General features: G+C 38.1%; 1 protein-coding gene and 1 long non-coding RNA gene across 3 annotated transcripts in view; one reads left to right on the top strand and one right to left on the bottom strand.

Annotated features, from left to right (window-relative positions):
* GLT1D1 (glycosyltransferase 1 domain containing 1) overlaps window positions 1–25,800 on the bottom strand; it is a 41,568-nt gene extending 15,768 nt beyond the window's left edge. Inside the window, exons 1-11 of one of the 2 annotated variants that reach the window (XM_042828914.1) lie at window positions 25,686–25,800; window positions 19,335–19,483; window positions 17,264–17,369; window positions 13,063–13,114; window positions 7,753–7,803; window positions 7,034–7,070; window positions 6,681–6,737; window positions 1,909–2,004; window positions 822–871; window positions 694–737; window positions 328–448 (exon numbers count right to left, since the gene is read on the bottom strand). In XM_042828914.1, the coding sequence (XP_042684848.1) occupies window positions 328–448; window positions 694–737; window positions 822–871; window positions 1,909–2,004; window positions 6,681–6,737; window positions 7,034–7,070; window positions 7,753–7,803; window positions 13,063–13,114; window positions 17,264–17,369; window positions 19,335–19,483; window positions 25,686–25,753 (831 nt within the window). In that variant the 5' untranslated portion in view covers window positions 25,754–25,800. The remainder of the gene's footprint in view (window positions 1–327; window positions 449–693; window positions 738–821; window positions 872–1,908; window positions 2,005–6,680; window positions 6,738–7,033; window positions 7,071–7,752; window positions 7,804–13,062; window positions 13,115–17,263; window positions 17,370–19,334; window positions 19,484–25,685) is intronic. The other variant, XM_042828915.1, reaches the window with a different exon arrangement.
* On the top strand, window positions 2,789–19,953 carry LOC122165679. The gene is made up of 4 exons (XR_006170574.1): window positions 2,789–10,192; window positions 17,257–17,388; window positions 19,300–19,500; window positions 19,624–19,953. It is a non-coding gene; the product is annotated as an uncharacterized LOC122165679 (long non-coding RNA).
* Window positions 25,801–27,938: the final 2,138 nt, after the last annotated feature.

Genomic DNA, 27,938 nt, shown 5'->3' with positions numbered 1-27,938 from the left:
AACATTATCAGGAAGTGGATGTTGAATTAAGAATAATTACAACCTCAGAAAATCAGAACAACTCTCATGTTGTGTCTGTGTTGTTAATTTAAGAAGAGTGATAAAATTATACTCTCTCCTTGAAGAAAAAAATGGGGAAAGCATAGAATTCTGTCAGATTAACCTATGAATACCATAACTAACACTTGCAAGAAGAAATAGTTTTGTTATGTCTTCACTGGCTTTGAAACATAGATGTAAAATGTTGACATGCATTTCTAGTGAGAAAATGCAATGTCAGATTCACTGTAACCTCAGTGAAAAACCTCACTGCTAAGATGCAATTACCTCCAGAATTGCAGCAGACATCCCCTCTGAAATGGAGCTGTTCACTACAGCAAAGCACCTTCTCATAGCAGCATGAAGATCATCCTGTGGCATCTCCTGTAATAAATGTACTCCAGGTGCCCTAGGAGTAAGATGCATACAAATAGGAGACCTCCTATGAATGTGTTAATGTGGTCTAAGTTTTCTTGCTAAAACAGAGCAGTGATAGAAGGTAATCTGAGCAGTTCAGACATGGTTCTGCTGTTAACAATTGCTTGCATGCGTGATTAAATAAGATAGAAAAGAAGATAAAATGTGGAAAGGTCTACAAAGGTCTAAAATTTACAGAATACCCATTGTGAGAAAATTATGTCAAATGTGTTTTACCTTTTGATTTTCTCCTTCATCTCATGTGTTAGAAGTGGATCGACCTGTACAAGGAAAGAGAGGTCTGATAAAGCTTCCCCTTCCACTTTCCCTTCCCCTCCCTCATGATAATAATTACATCAACTTACTGCAGGTCCAATAATGCCAAGGTGAACAGTGGGGTCCTTTCTGTGCCAATCTAAAATAGAAGAGGAAGATCTTTCTATTAATCAAAATTCTTCATTTTTAATACCATTTTAAAACACAGAAAATATTCCTTTTCCTCTAAAACCAATGTAAATAGCTGCAAGAGCAAAGTTTAGCTTGTTAAATAACATATTTCTACATAGAGGACTGAATATGTATCTGATTTCATGCTCTGCCCTCAGATTACTCATCTGTATTCAAAAGATTGGCATATCTGAAAGTTTGCAGTTAGCATTTCTGCTTCATGAAATGCCTTATGATTCAAGAGTTATTTAACTAAGCTCAGATTGTAATTTTAAATCATCTTTAGAGAGCAATGCTCTTTAGGATGCAGTGACCCTGGCCACTAAGACAAAATGATTTGAAGTTTACCTGTTTCGTAAGCAACTGCAACCATTACAACTAACACTGAGTTATTATGTACTCAAGAGTAATCTGCCATTCTTCGATGACTAGAATAGAACTCTATAACAGAATCAGCTTTTTGGCATTAATCAACCACATGTATTGGTTGATTGATTAGGCAGTGAAGGCCTAACAAAGTAAATGGAATACCTGAGGCTATATTTGCAGCTTAGAATATTTGAACCTTTTCAGATACAAGCTGAGAATATGAAAAAACATTCATCTACGTGAATACAAGAGAACTTTATAACAATGGGGGATAAGATTTGCTTGTAACATTTATAATATTACTTAATACACATCAGATCAGTGTAACATCCACAGGACAGTAAGATAAAGTTATTTTGAAGTAGACAGACCCTTCTTTTGTCTTCCATTAATCTATATTGTAGCAGCAAAACAGTCTTCCTAAGAAGTAAAAGCATCAAATATTGCTTTGATTTTAACACTGTTATTCCCAGCAGGCTGAAAAAGACACAGTACAGAAACAATGCATTCAACTGATCAGTGGTTACATGAGCATTCTTTAGATATAGTTATATTATGAAATGCTGGGCATGAATGAAACAGCTCATAAACATTAAATTAATGCATCTAATTCTGGGAACCAAGCAAGGTACCTACCTGAGAATACATCTACTAAATACAGAGGGTCTTTGACTCTTCTAAGTCCGCATATAAGGAGAAATATATGTAAATCTTCTGTATCTGCAGGAATGTCTGTAACAAAACATTTAAAAACAATCTGAATGCAGATAAAAGAAAATTAAATCAGTGCAGTGGAGAACATAATCATGCATATCATTCTACAATGCATGTGAGTCCAGTTCCAGGGACAGCAAGAGGATAGGCTTTGGATGAATTAAAAAAACTGGTGATCAGATTTTTCAACACCAGAAATCAGCTTTGGCCATTATACAAGAAATGTGTTTCTCATTTTTTTTCTACCTATGAAAGGAGTAACTTGGCATCCATATAACAATTCAACACCTGTTTCAAGAATATTGTAAGGCCTGGGCAGACACAGGTTGCTGTGAAAGATCAGGTAAAGGTCAATAGTTATCTAGCCCTAACATGCCAGCAGTGCCACAGCGTATTTAACCAGAAGTTCAATTGTCACAAAGCATTTATTTTAACACTGTTGTTAAGAAATACAAATATAAAATAAGTCTGGAAAATATCTCAACCTGTTGGTGTTTAGCATCAAAAAATCCCTCATGAAAATCTACAGCAATAACCCACAAAAAGAAAAAAAACGTTCTTGAATATCTTTCCTCATGTCAAACGCTGGGATTCATGTGAGCCTTGCATCAAAACTCTGTCTACTGGGGGAAAAAGTCAGAAGTATGGTGAGTAATCTACTGCTGTTGCTTTTAAAATTAAAATCCAGTTCAGGGATTTTTGTATGCTCCCTGTCGCAGGGCTCATTATTGAGTCAGTTCCATTTAACTTTAGCAGCTTGAGCTGTCAAGAGTGGCTGCAGCAGACAAGGTAAGTAATATTTTACTGGTTATTGGACCAAAAAATAATTTGTAATTTATAATATACACAAACATTTGGACTGAAAAAGCCATTCTGGAGAAATGGTCCATTAATACTGTTTGTTTTCAAGACATGCAGCACTGGTCTCGATTCATGACAAACTCAACAAAACAAACAACTAGAACTTGTCAGCAAAACTGAGACTGCTGACACCAATTGCTTTCAAATTTGGATTTTTACATTCGAGGCCCATGGCACTTAAAGATACTTCTCTTGAAAATCTAATGACTATCAGTTTAATTATTTAACTAGTGAAATTACTTAAGTGGCTATTTCCTTTATTAGATATTACGCTATTTGACCACTATTATTTTGAATAAACAGGCAGATTATTCACTTTGTGCAACTTTACCATGACCTCCTTCTCTACTGTGGAATGTTTCTTCTCAAATCGCAGACTGTAGACACACCACCCTGAGATTGGATCCTGCACAGTCTGTTAAAGGCTGTCCAATAAGAGCTATTTGAGCAAGGATTTGCCTCTCCTATTCAATTTAGTGAAGCGAGAGTCCGCTGTAGTTTTACTTTATTGAATGCTGTAGATCTTTCTCATCACCTAATTCATTTTTACAGGCAGACACTCACCAACTCAATCCACTTAGGAATATAAAGACATTCCTGAGAAGACTATATTACCAGCACATCACAGCCACTGTTTAGTACTGTAGACTTCACTCATTCACTGTCTGCTTAAAATCAAGCTTAAGTAGCACCTTGTTAGCTTTTTTCCTCATTCACTAAAAATTATTGGATTTACATGTCAAGATGATGCCTGCATCAGTTTTTTCTCCCACATGTTGTTTTCTCAAGCTATGCCAGCCTAGTGTGAGGAAAAAATATAACTATTTGTACAAGAAAGCAATCATTTAAGTATGTTTTGTCCTCATAAGAACTCTAATAAGGGAAATAAAATAACTGCAACAGCTGCCTTTACTAACTACAGTCATCAGCTGGGTGGAAAAAAGGTATTCAAAAGAAGTTTTTTCTTTTTCACTTGAGCTTAAACAAGATACTGAGTATCTGAGATTTTGCTATCATTCTGCCTTTCCCAGATAGGCTGCTTAATCTGTAATAAGATACAACAATCCTTTTTGACTCCCTTCTAAAATGGAAATACACCAGTGTGGCACAATTAACTGGAGGTATTCAGTTATGAGACAGAATGAGAGAATGAATTATATTAAAAGTATCCAGTGGAAAATATCTTGATAATGCAAGGGAGTTTATTATTTATGATTTCATTGGCTCCTGGTTTGCTCCTTATCTGAAATTGTGCATCTTTGTCACATCAACTGCTTTTAGGAAAAATAGTAACTTTAGTACTAAGATATACTATAACAGTTGGCATTTGGCACTTAAAAAAAAATCTTTCCTTAGATGCCAGCAAAACAAAAGATGAATACAGGCAAACAGATAGCAGAAACTAGAATCACTTCTGAAGCATGAGTAAGGACATCACTTTTCTAAGAAAGTAAAGAATAAGTAGAGGTGTTATCTAAATTGATTCTGAAGAAGCAGATTCATTTAACTCCATGCCTCTAGGTGCTATCAGGAAAACATGTAGAAATCATAGATGTATGGTAAAAAAAAAATACTGCAAATCTTTAATCTTATTGTCATGCTGCAGGCCTAATAATATCAAGCACTAACTTGCTGAGGGGTAAAAATGCAATTGAGAACATTGTATCTTAAGTGACATATTTTAGAATCATACAATATCACTGAATCTAACTCCTGACTCCTCACAGTCCTAAGAGGACCTCACCACCTGCTCAAATACAGACAATTAAAGTATTTTTCTTATTCAAAAGTTGTCTCCTTACTTTTATACCATGTTTTCAACACATCTGTTAGGCTCATTAGTATAGACTTTGTTAGTTATCTGCTTCTAATCACATGACTTCTAAGTGTTTACAAGAGTGTTTATTAGGGTTTACAGCTTCAACCACATTCCACAGAGATCAAAAGGAGCCTTTCATCAAGGTATGAGGACATCAAGCCTGCCTGTGATCTTAAGTAGCTATATCCCATCCTTGAGCTAAGTTGTTAGAGATCAGACTCCATTTTTGCATGTACTTAGGCTGTCATTTTCTGTGATCTAGCTTTCAGCAAAAACTTGAACTTTCATTGTCTCTCCAAAGACAAGCATCTTAATTCAGAACCAATTATGAGGTAAAAGATTTCCAGATTATAAGGACAGACAAAAATATTTTGAGCATGTAGTCTGACCTCCAGCCTGACCCACGCTGCAGTAGTTCCCTAAGAAAGTATTGAGTTACTAAATAAAATGAAATGATTGTCTTGTTGAAGTCTGTGTTGAAATTTCTACTTGCCTTGGCTTTTTGGTTTGGCTACTGTTGTTTACAGTCTCTCATACACTAAGACAAACACTGCAACTACACTGCAAATTGTCTTTTAAAATCTTCTGTTGTATATTTTACCAATAAATATTTTAACAGCAGCCCCTGCAAACAGCGCAGCTTGCACACCAACACCATTCAAATATCACTCTCAAATCTGCTGCCGAGACTATGAAAAAAAATCCTAATTCCACAATTTTTGTGCTTTGATGGTAATACAGTTTTGTACTGATTGCTCCACATTAGGAGAATTTTAAACATTTTAAACACCTCGAAATTCCAAATCCCTAGAAAAGCAATTCAAATGAAACTCCTAATTGGTCTGCAGTAAGTGTAAGGGTATAGCCAAAAATATGCCTCCATGTGCAACATTAAGTGGAAATTTTAGTGTGCCACTAGCACTGGAAGCAGAGACAAGACTGATGAGTTGAAACAGTCATTAAAACAAACAAGCAAGCAACAAACACTGAATAATCTGATGCCAGTGTTCAAGTTATAATTTAACAAGCACAGATGCTGAGTTATATTATTGTTTGCTTTTCATATACTTTACAAATTATTTTGCATTTTTGTATTAGTACAAACTAGGCAAAAGCTCTCTCTGATATATTAGATGATATGCACCTTAGGGGAGCTTCCTCCTCCCCTGTCTGTTGACTGTTCTTTTAATCATAAGTTAGTTGGCGGTCCACTCAATGCTTGGGCTGGGCTAGCAAGAGACAAATCATTTCACTTCAGAAAACTATTAATCTTGGTGGCACTGTGCTTGTGTGCCATGATTTACTAAAACAAAATAATCTCATAGTGCTCAACTTAAAATTAGACACCCGTCTTACATAATGGTATACATTTACTTATATGATAAAGCAATTGAATCATGAGGATTCATTAGTAACAGTAGTTGTAGTTGTTCATTAGTAGTAGTAGTTGTACTACGAGAGACCAAATTGATGACTACTGAAATGTTTTCACCGCTGTAAAATGCATACAAATTCTTTTGGGGAAAGATAGCTGTATTAAAGTATTTAATTATAGTATTGCCAAGATCAGGTGATTTAAAATTAGGCCATCAGCCCTACATGCCATCGTATTGGTGAAAATAGAGACGAATGTACATCAAGACCAAATAATTAAAAATCAATACGAATTTCCCTTCTTTACCAGTTCCTCACCTCAGCTGCTCTTCTAAAAAGGACATCCTCACTTTCCATTACACAGCACGGGCAGGTATTGGTGCTTTAGTCTAACCAATCTTCTAGGGGATATTGACCCATACCAGGAATAGTTTACCTTTTGGTGTAATTCAGAACTGGGCAAACTTACTGAACTTACAATCTGAATGCATTTACTGATTGATGTTCTACCTGAATCTAGTGACTTTCATATCATTAAACTATTTTATTACATGATCAGTTAGCCTTCACATTCTAAAATTCCAGAATTATGTCTATTTAAAATAAATACGGTGAATACAGAAAAAAAAGTGAGCTATACCTGCATTTTGTAGAAATCTACACCAGTCAAATGTTTCAATGGGAGTAGTCCTGATTCCTGTGTTGAAGAAAAGAGAAATATGACATGTTTGTTTCTTGGATGGCTGAACCATGCGTCTTAAGGTCTTGCTATAAGAAAACATATTAACATATTCCTCTCAAGCACACCTCACTTCATACACAACAATACAGGCAATGGCAAAGAGTTCGACTTCAGAGAAGTCAGCATTTCAAACCAAGGCCCATTTCAGCAAAACATTTCCAGAGAAAAGAAGATAGATACATAAACATACAGGTACTAAATATATTAACTAAATAAATTGAATGCATTAGTAAATATTTCAAAACTCTCACCTTGATATTGGACATATATTTTCTGGCTAGCATCTGGCTTCAAAGAGAAGGAGAAGAAAAGTGATTTATAGTTCATCATAAAAGATCTGCTCAGTCTTTACAAAAAAATCTAGTATAACAATATGCTCATCACAGTGATTTTCTTTTCACAAGACAGATCATTAGAAAGTAATATTTTAATAAGACTAAAAGCCAACAAAATCAAAACTTTAAATTACATTAACAACAAGAATTTACAGTGTAAAGGGATCAGTTTTGTAATTAACACGATTATCAGGTCAGTAGAAGCACGTTTTTTTAGTTTAGCTCTGTGTACTTTCTCATAATCATTAACTTGATAAATGGCACAGAAAAAGAAAATATGTTCAATTACAGAACAGCCCTAGCTCTCAAAAACTCTGGTTTTCAAATAAAAAGTACAGCTAGTTTTAGAACCACAGACACATCTATCCGTAATAGAAGTTTAAAACACACCAAGCATGAATCCAGCCCTTCTTACCACTAACCTTTTCAAAGGCTGCTGCCAAATATACGTAAGACATGTCTATACAGGAACATGGGCCAGGAGTGGTTACTGCAGTTATTCCCAAATAAGAATTGCACATGAAATTATTTTAAAATAGATATAGTAAAAGTGGTAATTGCAACACTTCCAACGTTTCTCCTGAAGAGTTAGTACACTAGTAATTTAGCATATTATTAAACAAACTAGTTCTTACTTCATTGCCTTTCTGTAACTCCAACCATGAACTTGTGGAATATGAAACTTTCTTTAAAAAAAAAAAAAAAAACACACACAAAAAAACAAAAAACAAAAAAAAAGAAATCTTCTCAGGATCTTTCAAAAAGGACAACAAAACAGAACAAAAACTAACAATCGAATGCACTCTTCCCCTCCAGCAAAAAAAGCACAGTTTCTTTGAGTTCAATTGTAAACAGTCTGCGTTCAGACAATTCCTACTTCTTTTAAAAGCACTGGTTGCCTTAGGAGTAAGGTAGGGAATTGCTCAACTCACTCATTCTCCAACAGATTTGCTCAATATTACCTCGCAAGTTTCAGTTTGAAATCACATTCTTTCAAGCAGTTCTAATGATACTATTGCTTAGTGTACCATCCCAGAGTCCCAAAACAACCTTTGCTAGAACATCAGTCTTTGCTGACTTAGGGCTAAATGCTCTTTGCTACCATTTCACCATGGAGAGAAGCACAGTCCCCCCAACAGACTGACTCAGTGAGTCACAGAGGATCTGACTATTGTGCCTCTTTTTAAGGTGCTAATGGGAAAAAGAGTCCCATATTGCCCCTCCAACCACCCTGCTTTTGAACAGTGGGAAATGGCCAACACAGATGATGCACTGCTGAACTCCTCAAGCTAAGAACTGCTATGCAGACTTGTCTCAGTGTGGTGACATAATGCAGGTACAGTTACATGAGGTAGAGCACAACGCTGCTGGATCACATCACTCTGCACATTAGTTTTCCCTTCTCCTCTCCCATCTCCACTCCAACCTCAGCACTGTGAAATCACATCCGAAGGATGACTTCAGGGTAGGAAGAAAAAACAAAAATTAATGCAGAAACAAACTACTAAAGCAACAAATTCCTGAACCAGTCCACTCAGGAAATAAGTCAAAGTAGTGGTGACTTTTTTTATTCTTCCACTTGAAGGCATTTTGTGAGGATTTTTTAATTCAGAATTTCTACATGACTGCCCCTACAGTTCACTGCTCGGTCATAACAGTCTATTTTAGTTATTAAAGATGTACTGGAGAAAGAAAAATAGTAAAAGAAATGGACAGAAAAGGGCTCAGGAAGAAGTGAATAGTCATCAACAAGCAGCTCACAGATGGGAAGAGGACAGTTCCAGAGAATCAGAGAATCCAGAGTGAATCAGCCACATCACAAAAACAACGTGAGCAAGCAGGTCCAGTAATAAATGAAGTGGAAAAAATGTAATGCTGTTTATGTTACAGTAGAAGACTGAGGACATCTTTCAAAAGACAAATGAACTTTCGTGATCCAACAATTTAAAAAATAAAGAAGATGGTTTCATATGTTGTTTCATTACTTAATACTTCTTGGCTTTTTATTATTATTATTTTTTTTTAACTGTGAATAAGTACCATTTTAAATTAAATTCGATTTTTCAATCCAAAAAAAACCTTGCTAATGATGGAGACAGCACTGCAAGCTGAAGGACAATTAATTTTTTGGACAAGTGGAAGAGCTGAAATTCAGAGCTAGGAGTTAAGAAGCAATGAAAGAAAAAGTGGAAAGAAGGTAGATGGGGCAGGGGGCAGATTAAGCCAGCCTTGTCTCTATAGCTGACATACTGCATAATCCTGCCTCAGACTTTGGGGTTTAAAGATAAGTTTTTTACTTCTCTAAAACTGTTACATTTCAAAAATAAGCTGAAATTAATTAATTATTTGGTTTCATGCTCTGCAAGACCCTTAATGACTATGCAGTAACTAAATATATTCCTGCCAAGGCTGGGATCATCAAGAAGAAAAGAGTAGAAATTGTGTAACACGGAGTACAGATATATTCACATGTTATAGATCAATTTTATGTTATACTCTTTATTTTAAATGGTAGTAGGGAGAGTAGAAAAATGAAATTGAATACCAATAAAACTGGCTTAGGTAATTCTTAGGTACCAATTTTACACTATTGACATAAAACACTGACCATAAGCACAAGATGTTTGAAAGTATTTCACACTTACTTAGAATACAGATTATTACATAAGCTGTATTATGCAATTCATAATTAAGGATAATTTATCCAATGTAATAGGAAACAAGTTGATGGAAGATACAGGCCTCGTGCACAGTGGTATTGCTTACATGTTTGTAATGTGAATTATTGGCTAATTAATAAAGCACACATTATAGGAATAATGTATATCACATTAGGGTGAATTAATATGTAAAGAGTGGTAATATTCTGTGAGCTGTGTTATGGAAAGCTGTATTTATGCTTTTCAGTGTTTGAAAGAAAATGTATGACACTTGCTCTCACCCTTTATACGAAAATACAGATCTGAGGATCAAGTCCAATTCCTGACTCCATACAAGGCAACCTAAGAATTTCTCATCACTGGTTCAACTATGGGAAATAAAAATGTGTTTCTTACTGATATTTCACAAGATAAGGTGACTTAATAGGGCAGTCCTGACCTGCTCATTTTATCCCAGTTGCCCCTTATTGGTGGAAAACTAATAAGCATGCCAAAAAAAAAAACCCAACATCTGGGCTAATGAGGCAGTGCTGCCTCATGCTACCCAAAAGCACTTGTACTAATATGTCTGACAGCTCCTCATTGCCTTACCCTGATCTTCAGAAACCAGCACTGCCTACTTCCAGGATCTGTCTCTATTTTCTCCACTGCCAGTCTGCCATCAACTCACCTACATGAAGGTGATAGGGTTGACCCAACCTGTTTTCCAACAGCACCATCAGATACTACAAATAATTGCACTGAATGAATGAGTTAGAATTGCAATCCAGCAGGTATAACAGTACCTACGAAATAAAGAGCACTCAGAAGTTCTAAGACCGTGGTCATGGTATATGGGCAAATAATGAATGCATGGAAACAAACTAACAGATGAAGAGAATCCTAATTAGTGTTAGTCCATATGTTTTTAACTACTGGGTTTCAGTTGTTACAGAAGTTATTTTCAAAAAACAAGAAGAAAATGAAAGGTCAGCTCCAAAAGTAATGTCTCTTATTTTGTTATGTTAGCCCACAACGTCAGAGGCAGATGCTGATGGTATGGCAACAGAGGCTGAACCCTCCCACCAGTATTCCATTACAGTTTGTTGCCACGTGACAAATGGCAGCAGAGAGGAAGTCTGAAAGAATGGTGTCTGACATGGAAGTGCATATGAAGCAAAGGCATATAACTGAGCCCTTCATATAGAAGAAGATGCACCCATTGACATTTGCTGATAATTGCTGAACATTTAAGGAGACCAAACAGTGGATGTGAGCACAGTGAGGCAGTGGGTGCTGCTTTTCAGCAGCTGGCAACAGTGACATGAAAGACAAGTCACAACCCAGATGGCCATGCAGATTGTTAGGAGTGTTTATCATTGGCAAACATGCACAGCTAATTGTGGTGTGATTATGTCAAAAAAACAGTGTTTTGTAGCTGAGAATTTGCTCTATCAAATAGTGTTATTGTGCTCTTTGTACCTGCTGCAGTTTCCATGGAAATAAGCAGAAAGATTTGCTTTCAGGGTGACCTATGCATTTAAAATTACCTAATTATCACACTATCTCAAAGGCTAAATGAAAGACTAGCTGAGGGAGAACGAAGAGATGAGGGACACAGGGAAGTGTCTCTGCCAATAGCAGGGGGCTGGAACTAGATGATCTTAAAGGCTCCTTCCAACCCAAGCCATTCTATGATTCTATGAAATTAAAATACTATTTTTACTCTCCTAAAAATTGTATGTTTTTTTATTTATTCTTTATTCTCCCTAAAACTTAAATTCCTGCCCCTTTGGTCTTATATTTCATGAACAAAAAAAAAACCAACCTACAAATGTATTAAGAAACTCAATCATATCAGTCAAATTAGCTAAGTCCTGGAGAAATCACTTGAGTTTTTCCTGCTAAAGACTGCCTGAGCTGACACTTTTACTGCATACACAGCACATTATCAAAGCAAGCATGCTCACCTCACAAAGAAGTGCAAGAGGCCACTGCACTCATCTTATGTAGCACTTAAACATTATTTAAACAGCCCGTGGAATGAATTAAACTATCCAGTTGCAAAGACCTGAGATTAATATTTGCTGAGAGACTGAAAAATTAACCCTAAGAGCTCACTGAACTCAACAGCAAAGCCATCAGTTACTTTCAGCAGTAGAAGATAGGGATTTAGCGCATGGAAGTCGCAATCTTGCAGGGAGTTTCTGGGCCCTTGGAAAATTTGATTGATAGCAACAATCAGATATGGAAACAGATGAGTTTTCATAGCTCCCTACCAATCCAGGATTCATTACAATTAATATGAAGTACATCACACATTTAGTAGATAAGGGGATTTTTGCTAAACACCTTTTCTAATAAAATAGCATGGCAGCTGAAATATGAGGTTATCAACAAAACTGTATTTGAGAGGTCTTTTATATTTTTCTAGATGTACTGATGATTCTCTCCATGAATGCAATACCTACCTTTAAATTAAATTCACCATAAGAAAATTTATTCCACATGGATAATACGTTTGCTACTAGGAAAACATTCTGTAGAATATCCTTTTTTCTGCCAAACTGAAATTTGATAGTTAGCTAACTTATTAGAAGAATTTTGTTTTGCATTATTACTGCCAGCACTTTGCTGGCAAAATCATCTTTCAAATGCACTGCCAAATGTGTTCGAACACTACGATGTTGGATGAAAATAATTCTATTCAGTATTTTTCCATATTTCATTTAGCTGTGTTTATTCAGTTTTCAGAAGCAGAGATGACTTTTAAAAAGTGGTTTTAGAAAAGTGCCATTTGCGTGCCCTGTATCCCACAAGGCCTGGTCAATAGTGCTGTATTATTGCACACCATTGGGCTTTAGCATAACTTCAGTTTTAAATTTGCAGTTCACCTACAGAAGTTCATTCTATTTCCAGTGTTGATGAATGTTCTCACGTTATTCTTCCAAATTCTTACTGTAAGCTTAGTGCAATTTTGTCAACGTAACAAAGTTTATCAAATGATGCGAAAAGAAACGATACATGCACATAGTATCAGGAGGAATCCAATAATAGCAATAATGATTAATTTCAACTGTTACAAAGAAGCACTTTACAAATACTGAACAGCATTTAAATCCCAGATCTCTTTGATCTGTCAAAGCCCATAAATATGAAAAGCTTTCTCTATAGAGAAAAAAGACCAAACAAACAGCATTAAAGAATATAAAGATGATTACAATTCTCTAGCAATTTTTATGAGACATTTTAGGAGACTGAGTAGTTACTAATGCGATAACCATCACCATCATCACATGAACATACCCACGCTGCTGCTGCCAGTTCCTTCATTTTCGTCGTGAAAGCCACGGCAAACCTAGTGAAATGGACAAAAATAGCTGGGATCTGCTGCTTAAAGTGTTTAAACATAACAAACACAGAAGTATTTCAGAAAAAAAAAAAAAAAAGATATATATATATAAGAAGAATGGAAGCTTATAAAAATAATGATAGATGGAGAAACAGAAAGCAGGCTTTCTATTTTTACTTAACCAGAAAACATTGGTAAAACAAATGGTCTTTCTTCAGGCTTTAAGTGAATTTACAATTTAGAGCTCCCATGGAGTTAAAGTGATGATTTTCTTAAAATAGGGGAAAAAAAATGGGAACACCCTGTAGTTTATCTAGATTAATACACGCAGCTGCAATCTACACAAATCAACATGAATAAGCAAACAAGAGTGTACCTGAACAACTACATGGGTAGGATTTTTTCACCTGGGAGAGAGAAGAAAACTGCTCCCGAGCCTACTTACACTTTTGCCTTATGTCTGCTTACCAGGGCTCATCCTGACACTTACTGGTGTGCCTTAGAGAAAAATTCAGCACACTTCCATCCCACACAACAGAAGAGTTATTTCAGAAACCATTTAAAAGCAGCATTGATATCTACAGTCCTCCTTTTTAGGCATCTCATTACATAGAGATTTCAACCACAGAAGTCTGATATCTAAACTTACCAAAGAAACAAGTAACTCTAACTGGGAGCTTGATGTAATACCCAGAAGTCATGAGATACTTTTATGGAGTCAGATTTAATAAAGAATCTTTGTTCATCCTGAACTTTAAGGCAACTTTTTAGATGTCATTAAATACAAACATGCTTTGACTGTTCTTAAATGGAGCTTCAGTCTTAACTGGAACCACAAATGGTTCATTCCTGAAGACTATCAGTCCTGTAGAATACATAGGTTTGAATGGCTCATTCATATCAAACATAATTTGTCTCTTTTACTAAATACTTTTTTTCCCATCACTTTCAAAAACATTGAATATAAATCATAAGTTATCAAATAAAAAACTTAAGACTCATGTTTCTATTTCATGGTATTCATGCAACATTTCCATTCTGAGATATCTCTGTAGTATCACAAGTGCAAGAGGTGCAGCACACTGCTAAGTCCCAGCCAAAACAGTGCTTTTCCACTGGAGATGTTATGTTACAATTCGAGGGCACTCATTAGAAGTCACATAAATGCTGAGTTATAACTCCTATTTTGTTTGTTGTGAGCAGACTTACTCCCATACATTTGTTTTGTAGTGTCTGCTTTATAGTTTTACAATGCATTCTACATATAAAACACGACAGCTCTACGGTTATTGAGGCCTTTGCGAATGCTTGTTTTCTCAAGATGCATCTGTTTCCTTTCTATTTTTTGCAATTATACTTTCAATACATCATGTTAACAAGCAGAAAAAACTGTTGCTCCCAAGTCTACAAAATACTGTTCAATAGATTTAAATACCCTAAAGGAGTACAGCCACCATTTAGAGGAATTTGATTAAAAACAAAACACTCATTATAAAGCCAGAGAATGCTCAATACTTTGTTTTATGGAACGTGGTGTATATTGTACTGGACAAGTAATCTACAATTCATTGTGCTTTTTGCTTAGAACCCTGCAATCAATAAAGAAAAAAAATCAATTTTTCTTTTAATAACTATGCAATGAATAATACCAGTGATAATATTGGGGAAGAGATCCATTGAGTGTAACTTCTAGAAAACTGAATTACTTTTACTGCAGCAGAGTTATGAATTGCATAGAGCATGCACTAATGCATTTTGAAACATCAGAGGAAATCCAAAACTACACCTCAAGTACCTAAATTAGTTACCATTAAAAACAACACAAAAACTGGTTCAGTATGGTTTTGTATAAGCTGCATGAGCTGCACTGGTGACAGATCATGCTTAAAACACAGAACTGGATCAGAATGGACACTCACACATTCTCTTTTGAGATATTTTTCCAATTTCCAGTGCTGAAATCTAATGTTCTCATTGTAGCCAACACATTAAATGACTTTCTTCTCTTTCTTAAGAACTGTTAATAGAACACCTTTTAATCATAGGACAACAAAAAAGTATAAACACTTTGTTTTAAAAATGAGGCCATAAGGTGATTTTCAACTGCAAGTCACATTAAGACCTAAGAACGTGCCCTACTGATTTTTCAATGAGCATCATTAAGCGCTGTCTTTGAAATCCGTTTACCTACCACATTTCTCAAGTCACTGCAGACAGAACAGCATAGCAATGCCAGAGGTAAGTTAGCTAATAGTAGCGAGAACATACTGTGGTATTAGCAAAGATAAAACCACAAGATATAAGCCTGTTGCAGACACTGAACACATTTCCTCATTGCTAACATGAACTAAAATCCATACCGCCATATCTGAACCAACGTAGTTATCTTTATGAGAAGCTGTGATGAATACAGATGATATCCTGAGCAGCCTTGGTTCAGCAATGTATTTAAGCTCTGCTAGAGAAGGTATGCAAAGAGCATCAAGGATGAGACGAGATCTAGACGCTTCCATTTATCACACCTGAGTGCACACTGAGTGCTCCCTTCCCTTAGCAGAGCTCACTCTTGGAGCGAAGCCTCTGCACGGTACTGAAGTCAGCAGAAGCTCAGACAGAACACAGCTCCATACAGCTCAGTGACCTGCTGCAGCAGATCAGTGCCACTAAAATAACATCTTTGTTGACTTTTCAAGTTAAAGCAGTTGAAAACTAATCCAGATGAAAAGGTCTAATTTTACAGCAGCTAGTGAGTTAGAGCTGCTCTGAAAGCAGCCCTGGCACACAGAAGCCTGGGACGCAGCTACAGGAAAGAACTGATGTAGGACAGGAATGCAGGTAAAGTCATTCTGTCATCAGTAAGCAATTAGTTGGACTGCACATGAAGAGACAACAGTGTGTGTCTTAATAAGACTTAGGCCATCTATTTTATTTTTTACCCTATTTGAAACGTTACATCCATTTTACTTTGGATTCAAACACAAGAAAGGACTATAGCCTCACTATGGCTATGATCAAATACAGTTAAAATCAACTGACTTTTGGACCAAGCAGAAGTTTTTTTCAGGGGGATGTTGAAATAATGAGAAATGTTGTAAAATCCCCTCTGGTTTTCTATTGTTTTCACTGATTTCTGATCAGTTCTTAACCACATTTGATGACTCCACTGACACAACACTGGAATTTCTCCAGACTTTAAAACCCCCTGAAAATACTCGCTTCTCAATTCACCAAAAAAGCAGAGAGAATTTGTGTAAAGATTTTTTTCTGTCTTTGCTTCTTTCTTTATGCAGTTAGAAAAAGGATCACATTAGCAGGAAAAAAGAACAAAAGCTCTCTATACTTCAGTCAGCTGCTCACACTGTCAGCACATCAAGTGCAAGGCCTCTGAAAGCAAGTTTGACTCTGGGATGCAAACAGATAAACACCAGTTATTTTTAGTTGTCTGCTTCTCAAACTGAGGAGCATTTTTATCTGTGTGTGTAGATAGAATTAATCTCTGAAAATATAAAATGTCTAAAATGGTTTTAGTAAGACTTTATAATGTGACTGCATGCAACATTTGTACCCCAAACAAACAGATTAAATAAACCACAGCCAAGCTTCTACAATCCACAGTTACACTAAACATCAAAGACTGTCTTTATAATGCCTACCTATGAAGTAGATATGCTGCCAAGTCACAAGTTAAGTATTCTTGCTACTATTCTTCTCATTTGTACCTGCCTTAGAATTTTATACCCTCATCACATGCATAGTTATACTGTTCTAGAAAACAGTTATGATTCAGTAGAGAGAGCACAGGACTGGTACACAAAAGCACAAAATTCATTACTTTTAATGTGATTTGAGTCATTTTGGAAAATTGCAGCCAAAGATGCCAAGCTTTACCACTACTTCTGCCAACTCTTACATGGACAAATACAATGAACAGAGGAAACATAAAAAGAAAACAGTGCATACAGACTATATTTCTATAAAGAAACTGTATTACAAAATCGTAAGAACTAGATTGAGCTCACAGCGATGTCAAGTTGTTTATCCTTTGTCCATTGGCTTACATATCTCCCAGAAACTCCAAATATTTATGGAACAGTTCCTACAAAATCTGCCTTTAAGATATGTAATTTCCTGTCACAAACCTTCCACAGATTTTACCTGGCTTCTCCTAGCACTGCTCCCATTACCCGACGTTTCTCTTCACTTCTGATGTCTTCATTTATATCTGTTCCTCCAAAGATGATTCCAAAAGGAATTCTGCTACCTGCAAAACAATAACCAAGGTGAGAAAAGGGCATTAAGAGTGAAAAAGATATATTGACAATACCATATCACATATTTAAGCAAAAGGCTTTGAAATTGAAATGTGCAGAAACTTATTTTTTATGGTTTTGGCACTGACAAGAAACATCCAATAACAGCATGTCAGCCTGTTTTGTAGCTATGAGACTTTCTTTGGCTTTGTCCACACTTAATAATACAATCAATTACTTTCTACATTTGGCAGCCCACCAAACAGCACATATATTTCAAATGGTATTCACATTTTCATAAGATACAGTGCCTCAAATCTGTGTTTGTTCTAAGTATCTAGCCTCAGCCAATCAATCCCTGCCCTCCCAAGCATTCCAGTATAATGGTTTGGGTGGCCAATGTTATAGCTGCTAAATTGGTACGTGGAGCCATACCATCAGAAAGTCACCCAATTAAATAAGGCAGTATATGTGAAATTTCACCAAAACCACCATTTTGCTTAATTCCATCCAAAAAAGTAGATCTGTGTTTATAAGTGGTTGCTCCAACACCTTTTGTGATACCCAAGTTCTGGAAGGTGCTGTAGGATGCCCAGAGCTCAGAACAGCAAGAGCAGAAGGACGCATGGTGACTGTGCACAAGATCTTATCAACACACAAGTTTTAAAGCATGAGTAAAAGCACAGATGACCCACAGTGCTAAAAGCCTAGTTTTGATACATGGCATCACAATAAATTAATATTTGATACAAGCCATGACCACATGATAGTGTAGCACTTTTCTGCTAACAGCAGTAAGCCTCACACAGACAAGGCCAAAGACGGTGAAAATACAAAAGCCAATAGCAATTTAAGATTCCTTTCTAATAGAATTTGCTTTCCTGGTGCCAGGTTCTTTTTAGTGACTGACAAGATACCAAAAATGTTCTCTCCTTAAACTCATGAAGGCTGCAGTCAATAATGTTTACTGTTGATTGTTTCAGCACTGAAAACAATTAAGTGGTCAGTTTCCACCACATTAAGCTAACAGGTAACAACCTGAGGTGGCTAATTACTACATGCCTAACATGGTTTTAAATTCTAAACAAATGGCACTCCAGCAAGAGAAGCCCCAGTACATAAGGCAGCAGAGATCATCACACAGCATTATTTTCGTATTTGTATTCTCGGATCCCTACTGAAATCAGAGCTCTACTATAACAAAAGATACACAAGAACACTAGACATAATAATGCAGGCTTTCCAAAAGCTCACCAGCATGAATTGCCTGGGGACTGCTAAGTCTGAAACCAAGAACCACGCAACTTACACTGAGATTTGATGAAACTATCAAATGATGTACCTTTGTCCACGTGAATAGGTTTGGACAATGGGAATGTGATCTCAAAAATGGATACACACTTGCAATTTCAGTAGGTGACAGTGTCTGTAATTTTGAAGCTGGTGCTTCAAGTGTATCATTAATGACAGACTAAAATTTCGTTCTACATGGCCAGTTACTACAGAACATCTTATTATTTGTCAGATAACATTCTGCCTCCTAGAATTTAGCTGGCATAAACAACAACTGCAAGTTATTTCACGTCCCCAAAAAACACAGACTCATTTTTCAACAGAAAAATCAGATTAGCCTCTGCTTTTTTGAGTTTGACCTGAGCTACACTTAGCCAAGCTGCTGTCCTCTGGAAAAGCACCTTTGTTTAAACTATCTTAACGCTAATATGATGCTCTTATCTTAATGTAGTTTAAGTACTTAATTGTAAAATGCATTATGTGCTTTAGAAGTACATTTATTTAGATCTCCCACAGAGAAAGACTTTCAGTGTTTCTGAATACTTGTTGAAGTGAATAAAGAGAATAACTAAGTTATGTGTGGGTTTATGCACGTATTGTCTTTTGTAACAGTTTGCACTTATTTTCTTCTTTTTCAATACATTTTAGGAGGTACTTCTAATGCAAAAGAGGAAGAGAATTACCTTGCAGATGTCTGCCTCCTTTATAAAGATGAATGGCCAGGGCTGCATCAAATTGATCTGCAGAGGTTAGATTCGCTATTTCAGTCAGACTTTCACACCTGGAAGCATCTTTGAGAATGCAGATGTGACCTGCATCGTGCAGATGACTCCTTCATTGTAAGAACAGGTAGAGCAAGAGAAAGAAAAAAAAAAAAAAAGAAAAAAATGAATTTTGCAGGCATTCAATTACATAATGTTTTCCCTTAGTTTTTGTTCCTATATTCATTGTCTTTATAATAATTTTGTTCAGGTGACCATGAAGCTAAAGCAAGGGGTTTTCCTGGAAAAGGTCTTCACCACTGCGCACACAGCCATACATTGTAGCCCATACCTACTTTAAGGCCCCAGACTATCAATGCTTGGGGAATCAGTGGATGTGAACTCTGGACCAGCACCTCTCCTGTGTCATTATCTGCTCAATTTGCTAAAAAGATTACATTTGAATAGAGAATGAAAGTCTTGGTCTTGGATAACCTCAGACCCTTGTTCTGGAGAAAGGCCCCAACAAATACGTCCAGCTACATCATGCTGTTAAGAATACCTGCTCCTGTTTGCAGGAACAAAAAAATGAAGGCATAAATAAAACTGGAAAGTTAAAACTGTTTTCCTTCTCTGTTTGATTGTGGGCTGGTCTCCTGCACAGGTTTATCCCATTTGTAAAACAGTCACAGGATAATTGAAGTTAAAAAAAGACACCAAAGTAATTACACAGAAACTTTCACAGTCTTTAGAAAAAAAGTCTCAATTACAAAAATTCTCACCACAAACCACCTATCTTGGTGCCAGCTTACCCATTCATCTTCATTTACAGCAGCTCCTCCTATTAAAAAATTGATTCAAATACTGCTGATGGATTGCAGGGAGCTCTGCTTTCAGCATTTCCACAAGCTTTGTCTCAGACTTTCCTTAAATACACTCGCCTCATAATTCCTCCCACAGAAACCAGATCCACTTATCAGTTTCCAGTGCCATCAGCCAAAAAATAGGAGTAAAATCCATGTTTTGATAGGAACTGGCACACTGCATCAGCTGACATGGAGATAACATCGCTTCAAACAAATAACGTTTATGTTTTCAGTATTACTAAATACCACAAGGATGTTTGTTATGTATTACATATAGTTCCAGCTGATTTTTTCCTCACAGAATATTAATTGTTCTGGCATTAAAATCTTGCTAACTCAATAGCTCCTTGGATGACGTTGGCTGTTTCCTTTCTAGATCATTTCATATCCTCCCAAGGAAGGGAGGATATTTTCTGTCCCGCAGAAGTTAGTCATTATAGCAGAAATCAGTGCTAAAAATGTTGTAAAATATCGTGAGGTCTCAAAAGGAATGCATTAGCACTATATCACACAGAGCTCCATCAGCACAACATATGGTACTGTATTTCTTCTTCACTCTAAAAAGAAACTCCTTTTGCTTTTAATTTCACCATTTAAAATAGACCAAGGAATTGCAACTAGCACTAATAAATAACAAAAAGCAACTAGACCAAAGCTCTTCATTTGCACTCTCGAGCAATTATTCACTTCCATTGCCCCATGAAGTCGCACCAAGCACTGTTTGCCATCTGAAAGAGGCTCTCCGTTTTTATCTCAATAACAACACCCAAGCCTCACAGCTGTGGAAGGAAAATCTCTGGGGCAAGTAGCTGGGATGCTGGTGCATGCAATCCCGAAGTTCAGAGCTGCTCATTAAATAGTGTAAAAGGTGCTTTCCCCCATCGGTGTTCCAATTACATAAATCGCTATCACATGCAGGCAGTATGTCTGCGTAGTACAATTAATTTGAGAATAACCCTCTCAGGACATCAGGAATCTAGAAACTCTGCTAAAAATTGTGATCTAAATCTCTTTTTTTTCTGGTCACCTACCAGGAACGAGACTTTTCTCCACATCTCCAAACCACGCAACTGAATGACAGACAGCTGCTTGTGCTGTGAGCAGAGGGGGACTCCCTCATGTGCTCCAAGGCTCACAGATTGTGGATTGTCTCTATTGCTTTTTGGTTGTTTTTTTCCCTACACAAAATGACTCAGGAGTACGTAAGAAATTTGCATGTGGCTTAAGAAGGAAAAATTATGTAATCATCCCCAGAATAATTTGAATTCCCAGACGTGAAGAGACCTTCATCCCATAAACATACCACTGAGTTCAATATGATTAGTCATAAGCTCCAAATTATGCATATATGGAAACATACGCAGAGTTACAGGGTGGTGTTTGAGTACTGAAATTTACAGTGCTATTTTTTTTTCTTTTTTTTTTTTTTGATAACTTTTCATCTCTATAAGCAAAAAATAAAAAAATAAAAAAGCAGACTGTGATTTTCACACACATTCTGTTATCATGGAACACGATAAGAGGGTGCTGCAAAGATATTGCAGGAAATTTTTTTGGAAGGCTGGTCTGTCTATGAAGCCACAGATGCCCCTGAACAAAGCCAAGACATTAGAGGATCACCACCCCTATCTTTTCTCCTCCTAGAACTGCGTATTCACATTATTTCACTGTCTCATAAACAAATAACATCTATGTGAAAAATAAAAGTGAACTCCTCCTCTCTGTGAATCTAAAGCCAGGCTGAAAATGTCAAATTCCAAGGCTACACTTTCCCTCTATCACAATTCTGAATGCAGCAAACAGATTTCCAATCACCTTAACTCCCAATAAGCACTGCGTGGATCTGGATTTTGCCCTGCTTTGTCATACCTTCCTCTACTACACAGACACCAACAGTGCTACATGGGGAGGAGGATATTTCTAAATAGGAGTTTGGCTGCCAGAATCCAACCTTGGGTGTTTTGCTAGAAAGTAACCCATCTGGGAACATCTCAGACACACAGTAAGCTTGGAAGAGAATTTCTTAGAGCAGATTGTAATAGTCACATCTTACCCTGTGATCTTTATTTACATCTAAACACCACTTAAACATTTCCCAGCCTCACCAATTTTTGTACTAAGAGAAGCCACCTGGATTTTATTTTATTTTTTTACTCTCCTTGGAAATCAAGAGACATATAACTGACACATACACGTGTAAGTGCTCTGGATCTATACAGTGTGCAGAGGGATATTGCTGAAAGTTGCCATCTCGATGATCTGACGCACTTTTCACTTTGTTAAAAACTTCTACAGAGAAAGAGTTTTTTGTACCACACCTACAAAATACCAGGTGATGCTTTACAACATCTCATTTTTCCTTTCCTATATTATCAATCACTATTTCTCCCTTCTTATCCTGGCTCAGAAAGCCTCCTAACCCTGCATTGTAACTTCAATTCAGGGTCTCAGAAACTCTTCTGCAGCTCCAAACAGCATGGCTGGAGCTAATTTACAGACAAGTTAGAAGTGTGCTTGCTCATAAGATACTGCGGTTTTCAAACCTGTTTTCTTTTCTTCCATCTCCTTCTCAGGAACATTTGTGTTCTGATACTTGAGTGGAATTACTCACAGCACAAAATAGGGATCATCCAAAAATATTAATTACCACTTCCCCTAGGCTGCCTACTCTGTAAAGCAGCTACGCATGAACTATTGTTAAATCTATACAGCGTGATCCAAAGCTTATTAAGTCAGCAGAGCGACTTTCTGAGACTTGGCTACAGTCGAATACTCACAATTGCCACTGAAACTGGTTGAATTACAAGACTTGAAACCCCACTTGGTCTTTTCAGTTTCCTTTGTAAATTGTACTCTTTTGTTGTTGTTGTACCGTTTTTTAATATTCTTTATTTTACTTCTCACTCAAGCTTCTCCTTTAAACAATGCAGACAATTTATGCTGGCTGGAAGGAAGCATGAATAAAATTTACTGTGAGTAAGAACAGAAATAAAAATGAGACTGATACTGCTTCAGCCCTGAAGTCCTCTGGAAGGCCAAAATAACTCTGCAGGGTTTAATCCTGCCTTATAAATGGGTCCAGCCACAGGAAACATTCGTGGACATAATGCTGCTAGGGCAGAAGAACAGCAGCCCAACCAATGGCTTTTGCTTTGCCTTTATTCTCTATCCGCTGCTCAGATTTTTCAAAGTGATTAAAAATTACTCAGACCAATACAAATAAAGCTCACAGCACCTCTATCATACCACTTGTTTTAGTGAACTGACTTCAGGCCAAATTAGATTCCGGTATCTTTGTCACCAGCTACTTTAAACTCAGGAAATGAATATATTATTTATGAAAATAGCTGTAATAACATAAACATAGTATCCCCAGTGATATTAAGCCATAAAATTAATCTATGCTGGCAAGTGTCCAACCCGGAGGCAACATCATTGTTTCATATATACTCAACTGAAAGTCAGGCACAGTTCAATATGAAAGAGGAAAAAAAAAAAAAAAAAAAAGGAAGATTGAACAAATAAATTCAGAAGCATGCAGACAGACACAACCAAAGCTAAATATTAATCTGAATATACATTCTCTGCAGGGTACAAGTTAATACACAAAGGTTATCCATATGAACCTGACTTCAAGTATGGCAAATTAGAGAGGGAAGCAACACACCCAAGCATTTAGCCATACACATTGATACTTTTAAAAGGCACAAAGTTTTAATAAAACCCATGTTAAATAAAAGTATCTGAGTAAGATGGTTTTATTGGTTTAGATGCTGTACTAAATGTTGGTATCGGATGATCTCAGAGGTCTTTTCCAGTCTTCGTGACTCTATGATTCTGCTGGTAGCTGTCATTTAGCAGCCTTTTAGTCAGGGAGATTTAATTGATAGCTGGTACTCCTTACTCCTTTTCCCAATTAGATTTCATTTCTTAAATGGGCTCCTTTATATTTCTACTATAAACAAAATTTATGTCGAGTGATAAGATAGCAACTGAATATGACATAAGCTACTGATTCTCAAAGACTACTTCTGTTAGAAATCTTTAATCTATCTTCATTTTGAAAATGAATCAAATTAGCCTTTCCTTCACAACTTAACTTTCTGTCTGAAGGTCTATGAGTAACCAGCATCCATTTTGTGCAAGGCACGACTGTGAGCACTAGGATGCTGAAGCAAGTTGGGGTACTCTGCACAGATACTGCAGATGCACTTACATAGCTGCAAATGGTTGCACTAAGATGGTAATACACTAAACCATCTGCCAGCTGAGCTGTTCTATCTCAGCAAACCTACACTTTCTTGCACATTAGCTCAGGCCACACAGGAGTCACACACAGCTGGGGATGAATAACCAAAATTGCTGGTTACTGCCACTCTGACAAAGGTACCTTACTAAGCCATTGCGTCTTGGTGCAACATATAGATGTGGTCATAATCTCAGTTTATTGAGAAGAAAATTTGGAATAATATGTGGACGTTTGTTTGATTTGCTTACTTACGCTCAGTTTAACTAGAAATAAAGCAGACCCAGCTTTCCACTGGCTTACCTCTGAACCGCTCCACAGTCTAAATGCGAAGTGGAAGGCAAAAGTAAACGAATATGTGATTTGTAAAGGTAGAAGAAATAATCTTCAGGAGGAAGAACACGCATAGACTTCCCCAAGAATAACCAGCTTTGTTTCATCCAGTGAGAGGAAAAGATTAAAGTGAATCATTGAATCACTGAGGTAGGAAAAGACGCACTGCTCACCCAGCCCAGCCATGCCCATTGACACATTCATCAGTGCCACGTTTGCACAGTTATGAACCACCTCCAGGGACAGTGACCCCACCACTTCCCTGTGCAGCTCATACCAGTGCTGATTGCTCTTTCTAAGAAGAATGTATACCTAGTATCTAACCTGATGAAGAATGTCGAGTTATTAGTGTATTTTAGGCCCTTAGAGGATCCACGTGCTTCACTAGGATGGCTGCACGGGCTCTTGTTTCAGACTCCACAGCTGCTGCTGCACCTCACACTGACCTTGCAGCTGATGGTGGGCACTTCCAAACCAGCAACCGTTGGGAAACCCACCACCACTGACCAAAACAGCAGCAGAACGCTCCAGCACTAAGATAACGAGGGCACCTTTGAGAGCTCGGATTCCCCTACAGCGTGACCTGCCCTGTGCTGAACGCAGCCTTATTTCTTCATTCATTTACCTGTTCGGCGGGGGGCTTCTCCCCTCGGCCCTCTCGTGTTGCGAAACAGCAGCCAGCCCTCGCGGCGCCCGCTGCCAGCCCGCTACCTCCGGTGTGCGGCAGCTCGGCGGGGCAGCAGCCATACGCGCGGCTGAGGTGAGCCACGCCGCCGCCGTGCGCCGCAGCGGGCAGCGAATGGCGGCCGGCTCGCTCCTGCGAACGCGGACCGCGATGCGGCGGAGGGGACCCGATCTCCTCCCTCGCGCCGAGCTGCGTGCACTTACTGTATCCTGGCCGCCGTGGTCGCGTTGCCGGTGTGCGTTCGGAGGCACGCCAGCAGGAGCAGCCTCATAGCGGTATTTCCTTCCTCCCTCCGCAGCGAGGGGCCGTGCCGCGGTCGACGCCCGCCCGTCCGCGAGCCTCCTCACCTGCCGCCGGCACGGGCGCGGCCTCGCGGAATCCGCTTAGCGCTGCGGGCGCACACCTGCATCGGCCCTGCCCCAATTGCAGCGGGCTCTGCGTGCGGTGATGGCGGAGCCGCTCTGTCTGCAGGGCCCCCCGAGGTCAGAGAGCACGCTGATTATCGGGAAGGGCAAAAGCCAAGGAGAATAGCAGCCTCGGCTACAGCAGGCAGTCCAACCAGCCTGGCCGTGAGCGCCTACTAGGGACGGGGCATCCACAGCCTCACCACCTTCTGAGTGAAGAATTTCTCCCTTAAACCCCCGATTTTTAATTTAAAATTTACCCCTTGTCTTGTCAGTATGCACCCCAAGAGAATCTCTCCCCTTCTTTCCTGTGGTCATCCTTCAAATACCAGGCGACTGTAAGGTCTCCCCCAGTGCCTTCTCCTACTTAAATAACCCCATCTTTCTCAGTTTTTCTTCAGAGAAGCACTCCAGGCCTCTAATCATCTTTGCCTCCAGGGAACCCTGGGATGGTTTGTGCTGGAAGGAACCTCAAAGACCACCTGTTCCAAACCCCTGCTGTGGGCAGTGCTGCACAGCTGGGCACTAAATCAGACTCCAATCAACCTGATCTCAAATACCTTCAGGAAAGGGGCAAAGAAAGAGCTCAGGACCAGGAAAGCCACATCCCAAGCAAGCCCTCAAGACAAGCCCCAGCAACCAGAAACAAAGTGAGCAGCCAGTAACACTGTGGAATCCTCTTCAGAGACTGATAAAAGCCAGAGTGCAGACACCAATGGCCTCAGACTGGATTCTGTATTTTGTAAATACACTGACAGCACATACAAGGTGTTTGGCACTGTGAAGCAGATAGAAAGAAGGCTTGATCTAAGAGGAAGCTCACTTTTTTTGCTTGCATGTTTATAACCTGGACTGCTTCCCTGATGTAATTTACCACAGGGCCACAATGATGCAGGTTACCTCAAGGCTGTAGGAGATAGAGAAATCTAGGTCTGCAAACCGCAGTGCCTGTTTATTTTGCTTTCAACTACTCTTCAAGTCTCCCTGTCAGATAAGGAGACAAAAATACACCACTTAAAGAGAAAGGTTCTTAAACTTCCTAGTTTAAAAATAATAGTTCTTTAGATGCTTTCTGTGGGTATCTGAGAATGACAGGTATTCAGGAATTGAGGGGTTTTAGAAGAGAAAAAGATGTACCACTTTTTGGAGTGTATTCTGGCAAGTTGTGAGCATTTTGATGAGGAGGCTTGGATTTTGCTAACACATCTTCATGCTGCAGAGCCATGCTCAACAGCCTGCACTCGTGAGGCTCATTTGGAAATTATTCAGCACAGCATCCTGTTCAGACCATCTTCATCTTCATGCAGACTTAAGAAAAAAAAAAAAAATAGTTTCTACTTGGAAGTTAAGAGCACCAAGTCTTGCATAATTGCTGAAAATAGCATAAATGCTAATTTAAGGGTAGGCAAGATCAAGCTGTTTTCATTACTGTTTTAGAAAGCATTTCTGACTTCATGGAAATTTAAAGGATTTTTGTCAACCCACTCAGCATTCTAGCCTTGAAGTTTGTTTCGATGTAAGTGGCCTACACAATACACATCTGGGCATCTGAAAGCACCTACCACCCAAGCACCAGCCATCTCTGCTTTAAAAGTCATTGCTGCCTTGTTGTCAGCATGTCCAGCAGACCTGTAGTACATCACAGAGACTGCTTCAACCTTAGGCAGCTGCCTTTCCTCTCTTGACATTATGTATAATATGTCCATTACCAGCACACTCTGACTCCCAGACTCCACCCCCACAAGGTATCTCATACAGCTGTAATGCATCAAGAAAATTTGGCAGCACCTGTGCCAAACAAGAACATCATTCCTTGTTCTTGCAGCTCTGTTCCACTGTCCTAAAATGGCTCATGTAATACAAAACATGGTCATTTCTTACTTCTACAGCCTAAAGCAAGATGGAGCGATGCTCAGAAAGAATTGCAGTGAAAGTGCCTATTTCTCAATACCTGAAGACTGAGGTAACATTTTACAATGTGTTTTCAAACATTACCAATATAAAAGCTCACCTCGTTCTCTAAGGTGAATTACCAAGGGCCTAGAATGCCAT

Source organism: Centrocercus urophasianus, unplaced genomic scaffold, assembly GCF_019232065.1.
Source record: "Centrocercus urophasianus isolate 14NV4802_14NV808 unplaced genomic scaffold, USGS_Curo_1.0 seq_30, whole genome shotgun sequence".
Classification (NCBI taxonomy): domain Eukaryota; kingdom Metazoa; phylum Chordata; class Aves; order Galliformes; family Phasianidae; genus Centrocercus; species Centrocercus urophasianus.
Note: the sequence above shows the minus strand (reverse complement) of the source record. Positions and strands in the feature narration are given on the sequence as shown.